Source organism: Prunus persica, chromosome G2 (assembly GCF_000346465.2).
Source record: "Prunus persica cultivar Lovell chromosome G2, Prunus_persica_NCBIv2, whole genome shotgun sequence".
Lineage (NCBI taxonomy): Eukaryota > Viridiplantae > Streptophyta > Magnoliopsida > Rosales > Rosaceae > Prunus > Prunus persica.
In genome coordinates, this window is record NC_034010.1 from 4007659 (window position 1) to 4019585 (window position 11927).

Sequence of the window (11927 nt, forward strand, 5' to 3'; positions counted from 1 at the left end):
AATACGTATATAAACAGATAGAGCACGAAGAGTAGATGAAGTTTCATACCTAACTCAACGAAAATGGCGGCCAGAGTCGCTGAAAACGGCGTTAAAAACTTCTAAAATCACCCGAACTTCCAATCGTTCCAATTTAATTTCCTTGGGTTTTTGAGCTGGGAAAATGAGTGGATTAGATAGAGGACGTCGATACGAAACTTTTGCAACCAATTTCACCTTAGTCGGACACTGGACGACAACGAAATCGCAGTCATAAATTTGATGCTGCGTGCGGAGGAAAGATAGAGAGAGAGAGAAAGCTTATCTGTTTTTAAAATCCAACTTCGAAAAATTTACGGTTGTGCCACTACACTTCCGTTGACCACAATTTCTTCATTAAAACCCCAATTTGGGCCTACTACGTGTCCACAAACTCGTGAGAGCGAGCTCTACACAATGGTGTCACTCATTTCCCCTAGATCCTTCTAGATTAAAAGTGACCAAATTACACCTACTCCCAAGGGTAAAATTATAATTTCACAAAAGAATTAAATTTGATTAAATTGGGTCAAGGATGTTAGAGTACGGATTTTTGGTAAATAAAGCCCAACGTTTTGTAAAATGAACCCAATAGCCCATTTTGGCTAGTGCGTAGATTCTAGAAATTTGTCTAATCTTATACCGAATGTTTTGGGGGTGCTTTTTTATGCCATGTGTTCTCTTATGTGCATTTAGGGCTTAATAAAATAGTCTCATTTCGTCATATTTTTATTGCACAAATGCGTATTTACGCATCAAAATTCAACACTTCGGTATTTCTCTTCCAATTTCAACCATAATTCTCGTTGTCTCCAAATGGCTTCAAACATGACTCCAAAAATGCGTGGATGCATAGTGGCTTGGAACACAATCCTAAAATGTGTTAGTTGCTTGATCCGATCATCAATTTCATTCAGAGTGACGATTTTTTTTTTCTTTCAACAACTCTTCTACAACATTTGACCATTTTTTTTCTTGTTGAAAGTCACAAGTTTTGTCAACTTACCCCAAAAAAGAAAAAAAAAAAAAAAAAAAAAGAGGCCAAAATAGTAATACTAAAGTCCTTATCTAACCTCCCGTATCTCTTCAATTGAGAGATATTTGAGGTTGACCCTTGTAGGAAGCAAGTGCTGAGTTCTTCAAAGACTAGGTAGATGGATAATTCAAAATTTTACCCAATTTATGAGGATTTGAATTTCAGCAAAGTGTTTGATAGCATTCTTGCGCTCCATGAATGAGGGGGGAATTGATTCTAAACAATTTTAATTGGGGAAAAGAAAGCCCACACTCCAACAAATATTGTGTATGTGGACATCGAGGACTAAAAATATGTGTTTTAGCTAAAATATAGAAGAAGCTGAGAAAAAAGAAAAATTAGCCCAGCCCGGTATAAATTCCTTGTTCCGCCCTTATTTGGGTGGGCTAAGGAAATTTATGTGTGGAAAGGGGAATGGAGGAAGGGCCTGTAAAGAGGGAAGGGGGATTGGATTTCAAGATGGGCGGGGTTGGTTGGAGCCGTTGGTGGTGCACATATGATGGGGTAAGGTGATAATTTTTTTTATTTTCAATTTTTTTTTTATAATGATTTTTCTATTCTTAATATACCCTTGAAAATGGAAAAACTAAAATATCCTTAAAAATATATGGAAAATTGGATGGTGTTAAAGTGAGATGACAAATCATGAATTTTGAAAAATTAAGGTGACACTTCTCTTAAATTTTTCTTAATAACAAATTTATTTCAAGGTATAAGTTCATGTAACATTTAAAAAAAAAAATTAAAATCCCTTCAGGAAATTAAGTGCTTGCATAACATCAGAAAATTCATTTTCAGGCACTTATTTTCTCATGGCTTGGGGCAATGAATTGCATGTATGCCAACTAAGAATCAATTCTTGAAAACTGTCAACCAAGTAAAGAATAAACAAGGCATCTTTTTATATTTTGACGAACAAAGAGAAGTTCCACGCATCTTTGCACAACCATTAGTGCGGGATAGATTCATCCTAAATATAACAACTGCCAAACCACCCTACTTTGCACATCCATCAGAGCCGGGTTTTATGTCCCCTGAATTCCCAATTCATCAAGCATTGCAGATATCGCGTTCCGAATTGTTAAGGTCTCGGTAAAAAGGCTAACACGAGAGAAAACAATGAGAAAATGATGCTTATCGAGTCCTTTGATGCCATGTTGACATGATTCCATATGAAACTAATCAATCATTGACACTGAAGTAGTTCCTATAAACCAACCGTGGCCGCTTAACTAGGCTAGCTGCATCTCAGAGGACAATTACTCAGAGAGCAGGGGATAAAGGATTGAGAGTCATTCTTATCTTTTGAAAAATGGACAGAAATTAGTTTCTTCCACTCCTCACCCAAAATACAATATATTGTACCCTAATAGAAGCAATACAAGCGCACATTGTACAAAATCAACTTTCAAGGGTAACCAAAGTCGGGAACCATAAACAGAACAATTCGGGCGACGCTACGGCAAGCATTTGTTCTAATAAGAAAGCATATATAAATCTAATTAAAAACAGGTAGGCTGCAGAGTAGAAGAACGAAAAACTGAATTTACTTCCTGCAAAATTTTAGTAAGATGTGGGATACAATTTAAACCTTACTTTAAAGAGAATTTCTAGGGTAGAGGACAGCATTATAGTATTGTGCCAAAAGCAAGCTAATGCATACGAGTGATGCAGCATCAGGTGGCTAAAATAATTACATCCTCACCCATTTCAACATATCAGATCAGACATCCTGGATATCTACCTTCCCTTGATACACACTTAACAATTCAGGTACTTCGCCAAGATATCTGTTCACAAAAATCTCCAAGAACTGCTTCTCTGTAGGTTTCAGCAGAGAACCCAGATTCAAGTTCTCATTTATGAAACCTTTCAACAACAGAACTTTAACAACAGAGCACCTTGGGATAAGTCTCCTCTCCAAACTGAGACCGAGGGCCACAGGATATTTGGCAATCATTCCTGACGACCATCCCATCTTGTTCACTAAAAGATCCATTGCTTGCATAAGTTTCTTCTCCGAGACAACCATACACTGTGGGTTCTTCCTGAAAGCGGAGGGAAAATCATCCTCAGACCAACCCCATGTCTTAAGAAGTTCGCGACTTCTATTCAATACCAACTTATTCTTACCACACAATGCACACAGGGCATTCACTGAAGTTGATTTTTCCAGATTAAATCCCATTTCCTTAACCTCACTCACAAGTTGACCAAATTTTTCAGGATTTGCCATCAAAACGCGAGTACCACGAGTTAGCAAAAAAGAAATGCATGGTTGAGACATGCCCGATTCTCTCAAAAGCCCAATATTTGGCACCACATGCTTGCAGTGACCTTCCAAGAAAATCCATGAGTTGAGCTTGAAAACAACACCAACATTTTTCTCAGAGAGTATACTCCTGAGGAAGTTATAAGTGGGCAAAATCCGATTTCTCAAGCTGACTGCCAAAAGTTTTGGATTAAAAGCCAGAGTTTTTAATAGGTCCACTTTTGAAATTTCAAGAGAGCTGAAAAACTCAAGCTTTGGCAAAAGGGTTTTCTCAGGATCAGTTGAAAGAAGTTTTGGATGTGACCTAATAAGCTTTGATATCTGGGTTTGAGATGCTCCATAGTTTCTCAGAAGCTCTAAAACGGAGTCTGCTCTTTCTGGTGACTGCAACTCGACCCACTTAGAAGTTAAAACCGCTCCTTCTGGGGACAATCCACAAGTGTTTATGAGGTAAGTGACTGTTAAATTGTGTTGATTTTCTGAGATTTCTGAGGTGATGTGTCTGCAGAGCAACTGACTCTGAAGAGAAAAATGTGAGGGTTTTGGATCTCCAACCAACACTCTTGTTTTGGAAGCAAATGTACAAGAAAATATTGAGTGAACCAATCTGAAGGTCTTCAAATTGCGGAGTTGAATCATGTTAGAGGTTGATGATGAACAATTTCTACGGGAATTAAAGCCTAGCTGATTTTCTGCCTTTAGAAAGTATGCAGTTCTCGGCATTCAAAAAACATCTGAACCATCCAAAAAAAATTGCCTGGTATAGGATAAACCATTGCAGCTAGGGTAAGTTTTCTTACCATTTTCACTACTGACGGTCACTGGCCCACTGCTGCTATCCATGGTGGTAGGAAATCTTCTGCCAGAAAAACCTCTTCAGTCTTCATAGCTACAAATCAAAGCAAAGAAATTACTCCAATCTGAGGCAATAAGAAAACCGAAAACAAAGGGTTGAACATCAAACTTACAAAAAGTCGAGGGGCTTTGTTTCTTTGGGACAAAGGGCGAAGAACATTTGGGTGATGATGCTTTGGTTTATAGACTCTCGACGTGGTTACTCTCAGGAACGGCCCAGAAGCAATTTGAAAGCCTCTTCCTCAATTGGGATGTATGAGTTCCCTGGAAGTTTTCGGTGTTTTCACCAAACCCATAGGTTTCAAAAATTACACAAACACCTTTTAAAGTTTCAAACTGTTTTCACGAAAGCTTATACAAATAACAAATTAATACTGTTATTTCCAACCGAAGTCCTATTTCTTCACTCACTATTATTTTTAAAATATGCTTTAATTATTAAAGGAAGGATAGCAATCTTCTCTCTAACATTTGTTTTTGGATCTTCTCCATTTTCCTCTCGACATATGTCATTTTCCTTTCCAAATTTATTCTTATTAAATGTATTGAATTTTTTTTTTTGACAAATCTTTTACCACTTTGTTAAAAAAATTCAACAAAAAGCATCAGGTTTTTTTTTTTTTTTTTCAATGGGAACGTGACGTTACTAATGTGATTTTGTTGTAAAAGAATAAACATGTGGAGCCCACTAACTATTCATTACTGTTCATTTGGCGGCTTGATAGAGTTTTCATTACTGTTCATTACTGTTCATTACTGTTCATTACTGTTCATTTGGCGGCTTTGATAGAGTTTGTCTGTCACGGGTGAACAGTGATGAATAGTGATGAATAGTGATTATTTCAGCCTATAAATAAGAAGAGAAACGGAAAGAAGAAGAGAAGAAAAAAGGAGAAAGGAAGAGAAGGAAGAAAGAGGAAAGAGAGAGCAGAGAGAAATTCTCCTAGAGAGAAAATTCAGTGAGCCACATATATTGTAAACACTAAACTTGTAGCCCTATTATTTTACATAGTGGAAAAGTTACTGCTGCTGCTCTCCGAGGACGTAGGCATAGCCGAACCTCGTTAAATGCTGTGTCTCATCTACTTTACGTGCAGCTCTGAATTATCACACATATCCCAGGTTATTTTATAACACGTTATCAGCACGAGAAGCTCTCAGGTATAATTTTTGTGCTGCACTATTATTTATAATACTAACCATTATGTTGATGTAAAGAAGAAAAGCCAACGCATCTAGCTTTCCACTAATATATATATATATATGAAAAGTTGATGGTAATATAATATACTATATTTATCTGCTTTTCTATTACTAACCATTAACAAAAATGGACCCTTGGTAATACTAAACATATTATCAGTGGGAGACCGTTACTAATACTAACAATTTAATTTATGAATTTAAATTACCGCACATTTACATTTATTTAAAAGGGTGGTGCGGGTTTATCGTCCACGCCTTTACGTTCATTTAAAAGTATGGAGCAGAATTAGTGCCCATACACGCACGTTTAATTTATGAATTTAAATTACCGCACATTTACATTTATTTAAAAGGGTGGTGCGGGTTTATCGTCCACGCCTTTACTTTTATTTAAAGTGTGGTGCGGGTTTTATCGTCCATACCAGTAATTTATTTACCAGCAATTTATTTTATGGACTAAATGTGCTGTATGATGAGTTTTTACAGTATGCAGATCAGGACCAGCAATTCCTTGATCCTCATCATACAATTACATCAGGACTTGAAGATCCTTGATGATGATATTGATATGAGAGCTGGCAGTCTCTCCGGTACTATACTTGTAAACATGTGATTGGACTTAAAGGTCCTTGATCCCTGACATGTGAATAAGGACCTGGGGTTCCTTAATGATGTAATAGTACCGTATTGGTTCATAGTGCCGTACACATGGATGATAACTGTACTGGCAGATGTACTGTACACATGAATAGATATGTATTCATGACTTGATGAACAGTACTATTCACATGAATAGTGACGTATGCATAAATATGAGCCATGGATGATAACTGTACTGGCAGATGTACTGTACACATGAATAGATATGTATTCATGACTTGATGAACAGTACTATTCACATGAATAGTGACGTATGCATAAATATGAGCCATGGATGATAACTGTACTGGCAGATGTACTGTACACATGAATAGATATGTATTCATGACTTGATGAACAGTACTATTCATATGAATAGTGACGTATGCATAAATATGAACCATTTTGGGTAAACCGTCACTATATACAAAAGGGAACCTGCAGTTTCATGGTACCGTACACATTGATGATAACTGTACTGGCAGATGAATAGATACGTATTCATGACTTGATGAATAGTACTATTCACATGAATAGTGACGTATGCATAAATATGAACCATTTTGGGTAAACCGTCACTATATACAAAAGGGAACCTGCAGTTCCTTAAACTCATGGATGAGAAATTAAATGAGATGCCAGAAGTTCCTCAAAATATGGACAATTATGTAAGGGCTTGAAGTCCCGGAATATGTACAGAAAATTGTAAAAATGTCCATACCATGAGAATATGTGGCTTTGGCCTGAAGTTCAAAATTTAAGAGTATTGAGAACCTGAAGTTCCAACAATTAAATGGACAACCCTTGAGGTATTATTGCAAATTGTGGTACACCACATATTTCTTTGGCATAAGAAGATGATGAATTTAATAAAGTTCGATTCTATTATAATCGACACCTCAAGGAAGAAATATATTTTGTGAATTCCGGTTGTTAAGAATACACCGCGAAATGGATAATATCAATATAAACCTCAAATAATGAATTGAGGCTCCCCACATATTTTATTATACCTGGGCCGGAAGCCCATGGATCCAAATATATGAGAGATCCTGAACTTGAAGTTGGGGGTATATAGTAGTTAATGCTCTTCACTACTATATTGCGATATTATCGTGGCTTTTACTCAATTCATATTTCATGTCCATTTGAAAAGGGCAAATAAATTCTGAGTTTGTGCCCAGGCCAAAAGTTCCGGGCTACCATGCAATTTGGGAGAGACAATGTGGTTATTTGAACCTATAAGGCACAAGGTTCCAAACCGTCATTTTGAAAAGACGTAAAAACCACAGGTGCAAGTTTAAGAATGTGCGCAATTATTATTACAGAAACATACAACAGATAGATTTTTTCCACCTGCAATGAAGGTGCAGGCCCTGTAAAATCTATAAAATTACATTATGTTCTGGAAGCCTCTGAAGGAAGAGGACGGCGCCTCTTAAGCTTAGCCATGAGCTTCTCGTGGTCTCCCAAAATTCTTTCATTGGAGACCTGCAACATGTCTAGCCTTCTCAGTGTATCAACTGAGTACGAACTCACCAGTTTCAACAAGGAATTATTCTCTCCTTTAAGTTTCTCAACCTCCTGTTGAGACTCATGAAGCATTCTTTGGAGAGACGAATTTTCAGTTGTCAGCTTCTCAACCTCGTTTGCTCTAACACGCAAACGATCAGCCATGTTAGAAACAGAAACAGCACTCTGAATGCTAAAAGCCATTGAGTCATCCATAGCCTCTTCCTCAGACCTCCCTGTTAACAGCATTTCATCCATTGGAGTAATGAAATTCCTAGCTACTATGACAGCAGTAGCATCATTCATCATCACAGAATCATTAACTGTGAGATGACGATTTTGGGATACAAAGGATGGACGCCAAACTTTGGCGTCACTGTTTGCTGTTGGAGCATCATTTAAATTGAAATAATTTGGGCAGGAAGAAGAGGAAGCCATTTTTGAGAAGGTTTCGAAGAAAGTCTTAGGAAAACTAAAGTTTCAGAAAATGAAGAAATTTGAGTTGAAACGCAGTTGCTCCAATCAAGTTTTACAAAGGCCATATCTATAGGAGGAAATATGGCTACTGTTTTTCAGGACCCCAATATCTTATCGAATCCCCATATTATCTTTTTCTTTCCTAGAGTCCAAAACTTCACGTGGCCTCTAATAATGCATGTCGGCACTTTCGGCGTTTTCAAGCATTATTTTCAAAGCCGATCTTGCTTTACGGATTTCACTGAGCTACTTTTTCAAAAGCATCCCGAGAATCTCGCACTTTTTCAACAGCATCCCGAGAATCTCGCAATTTTCCTATGGTTAATTTGAAATTCACCGGTTCTACCTATTCATTGTATTTGTGTATAAATGTGTTACTAACGAAATTTTCTTTGCAGAAGACATCCAGTTTACTCCATACCTAGTGCTGCGATATCTACTTGTTTTTCTTATCAGTAAGCACTTAATATGCCTGAGAAGCAAGACTATCTCTGATCATCCATTCAGGAAGCAAGACTATCCTTGATCATGTTTCTGCAAGATCAGGGAATTGTAAAGGCGGCCTTATGCTCTAATCTCCTGAGGTCCTTCTAGACTAGGAGATATGAGAGCTTATTGTCTACTCCCACCAGCTTCCTTCCCTGATTGCTTACCTTCTCTTGCAATCAATATCACATTATTTTTGCATTTTTTCTCTTTTTATAACTCTCTGTTCATAAGAGATTTTATTTCTTTAGAATGAACATCTGAAGAATGAATCCATGAAGTAATCCTAACTATGAGGGTTATTTGTTTTGACAGAGGCAAAAGAGTTGTGATTTTTGCTCTTGCAGGATATAACTAGATCATCAAGCGCTACATTATATTTACTGGGCTGATATGAGCTTGAATGATACTTGAGAAAAGTTTCTCCCACCTAAGGATGTAAGCAATACTTGTGTTATTTTATGCTTATATACCTATTTGATATTTTATCTTGAAAGGTAACCAAATGGGGAGATAAGTCCGTTCCAAAAGAATGACTTGTATGTATCCATGAATTATTAATGCAAATTTTACAGATTGCAAGTTGGATACATTGATAATACACTGCACAGATTAAAAGTCCCATAAGAACATAACATGGGTATAGCAGTGATCAATATGATGCACGCCTGTTGCGTAGCAAATGATGTGGATTGAAGTCCCAAATGGACAATCCTTTGACATGTCAATATTGATATTATGCACGCCTAATGCGTAGCAAATTATATGGGTTAAAGTCCCAGAAATTAATTGACATGTATGTATTAATCTGTGGCATGCCTGCAGCATGACAGATATATGGGTTCTCAATGTTCCAACTCCCTAAGTAGAGATTATCCACGCCCTACTACTAAATAACGCTCCAATGGAGGTTATAATCCACATTCTCACATAATAAAAGCCCCATGAAGTGGCTTGGGTACCCAAAGGCAAATAAATGCTTATAATTCATGCATGCGCATGCACATGAGAATGGTGGGATCATGAATTGATGAATGACAATTTTTGGTTTTGGAGTAGCTACTCAAATCATCAATGGGCTGTGTTGATTGGAACCACGTTCAATTATTAAATGTCGACAATATCATTGGCCAAAATGGAATGAGGCAATTCCATTATAGATGAGAATGAACGTGAAAGAACAAACCCACAGTACGAACCCTAAAAGATGTTAATATTAAAAGTTATACTTGGGTGTTCGGAATAAAAAGGGAATATACCTACTTTGTATGACACAATGTTTTTGACATAAACAAGGGATGTTGGGTTTTCTCCATATTTATAGATTCAATTGTGCCCCTTTATTGCACATTTAAGGAGACCAACATGTTATCTTTAAGGGTTATTAAATGCACAGAGCATATCACCTGAAGTGATTCCCTAAAGATGTATAAATAGCTGGGTTAAAGCTATATAATGTGTCATAGAGTTTAATCCCTTTAAACAAAATCCTTGAAAGGATTGAAATTGCATGAAGCAAGTCTGTAGACATGTGCCTGACGCACGAAATCTGTACTCAATATTAATGTACATAAATTGCCTCAGTGAGTATATTGATTATAATGTGTTTGCAACACATTAAAGCTTCTTAAGAATTCCAGAAATATTTGTCTCGACTTAAAGATCGAGCATTATGCCAACGAGATACTTGCTTATACTAAGAAAGTATTGAAGCATTTTTATGAGGATTATCCGTTGGGCACTTTAAGGATTTTCCGGAAGTATGTTGGACCGGACATCATATTTTCCAGATAAGGCTCAACTCCATCACCATCATTTTGGGATGATGTGAGGTATATTTGATGCTATTTCCGCATAACACCATGTATGGGCATATTCTTTCAAGTGAACTTATAAATAGCCCAAGCGTTATTAGATATGCGTACTCTGAAAATTTCTATGATTTACATAGAGATAGCTCACTGGAAATATATTTACTATATGAATTGTTGGTGGCTACATCATCCACTCACTCCGAAAGATTCTCAATCCAAAAGATAGTCATGATTCACTGGAAATATATTTACTATATGAATTGTTGGTGGCTACATCATCCACTCACTCCGAAAGATTCTCAATCCAAAAGATAGTCATGAAGACATCAGGGGGAGATATTAATCAGGGGGAGCATCCAGAAGTATGCTATACAGATTGTTGTACTCTTCTTTCCATCAGTTCTCTACCTTACTAGGTTTTCTCCAAGCAAGTCTTTAATGATACAACCGACATATCATTAGTGGTCTCCAAGGGGGAGTGTTGTAAAAGAATAAACATGTGGAGCCCACTAACTATTCATTACTGTTCATTACTGTTCATTTGGCGGCTTGATAGAGTTTTCATTACTGTTCATTACTGTTCATTACTGTTCATTTGGCGGCTTTGATAGAGTTTGTCTGTCACGGGTGAACAGTGATGAATAGTGATGAATAGTGATTATTTCAGCCTATAAATAAGAAGAGAAACGGAAAGAAGAAGAGAAGAAAAAAGGAGAAAGGAAGAGAAGGAAGAAAGAGGAAAGAGAGAGCAGAGAGAAATTCTCCTAGAGAGAAAATTCAGTGAGCCACATATATTGTAAACACTAAACTTGTAGCCCTATTATTTTACATAGTGGAAAAGTTACTGCTGCTGCTCTCCGAGGACGTAGGCATAGCCGAACCTCGTTAAATGCTGTGTCTCATCTACTTTACGTGCAGCTCTGAATTATCACACATATCCCAGGTTATTTTATAACAGATTTAGATATTAATTAGGCTAACCAGCCCCATCTATATCACTTAGAAGAGTGGGTACAAACTGAACCGAATCGGATATGTTAATTTCATTTATTTATATCCGAATATATTAGTTAGCCTAATTAATATCTAAATCACATTAGTAACGTCAATTAATCGTCAACTCTAATCAGACATGATTGGATCCAAAGTTCCTCAAATCAAATTGGATCCTAAATTCCTAATAATAACTTAGATCTATTCATATATGTTCTCTCTCTCTCTCTCTCTCTCTCTCTCTCTCTCTCTCTCTCTAAAGCCTTAGCTCCTTGCTGCCCCTCCTCCCTACCCCTTCTCCCATCGTTGCTGCCTCAAACCAACGAAAATTGAACCAAACCGATCAGACACATTTTGTTTCTATTTTCGCCATAACTTTCAACGGACACGAATCATTAAAGTGGCTGCGATGCAGTTGGCAATTTAGGGCTGTCAACCTCTACTAGAGGAGGTGCCTAAGAAAGAAACACATCTTGTTTAGGAATGTTAGGATTGTCATTCATTTGTTTGCACCGGCATGTTCATCCAACCTTGTACCTGCTGGCCTTTCAATGGAGATCATGATATGTAGCTTGATTTAGGCTATGACACACAAAGAATCACATCTCAAAACAATATA

At 37.1% G+C, this 11927-nt stretch overlaps 1 protein-coding gene across 4 annotated transcripts; it reads right to left on the bottom strand.

Annotated features, from left to right (window-relative positions):
• LOC18785693 (transcription termination factor MTERF6, chloroplastic/mitochondrial) lies at window positions 1933–4501 on the bottom strand. Of its 4 annotated transcripts, none has more exons than XM_020558198.1 (3): window positions 4295–4501; window positions 4127–4185; window positions 1933–3748 (listed from the first exon to the last, which is right to left on the bottom strand). In XM_020558198.1, the coding sequence occupies exons 1-3, from the start codon at window positions 4339–4341 to the stop codon at window positions 2778–2780; spliced, it is 1077 nt and encodes a 358-aa protein (XP_020413787.1). In that variant the 5' UTR covers window positions 4342–4501; the 3' UTR covers window positions 1933–2777. The 4 variants fall into 4 exon arrangements, with proteins under 4 accessions (XP_020413787.1, XP_020413788.1, XP_020413786.1 ...); XM_020558199.1 differs by having other exon boundaries at window positions 4127–4215; XM_020558197.1 differs by having other exon boundaries at window positions 1933–4185; window positions 4295–4344.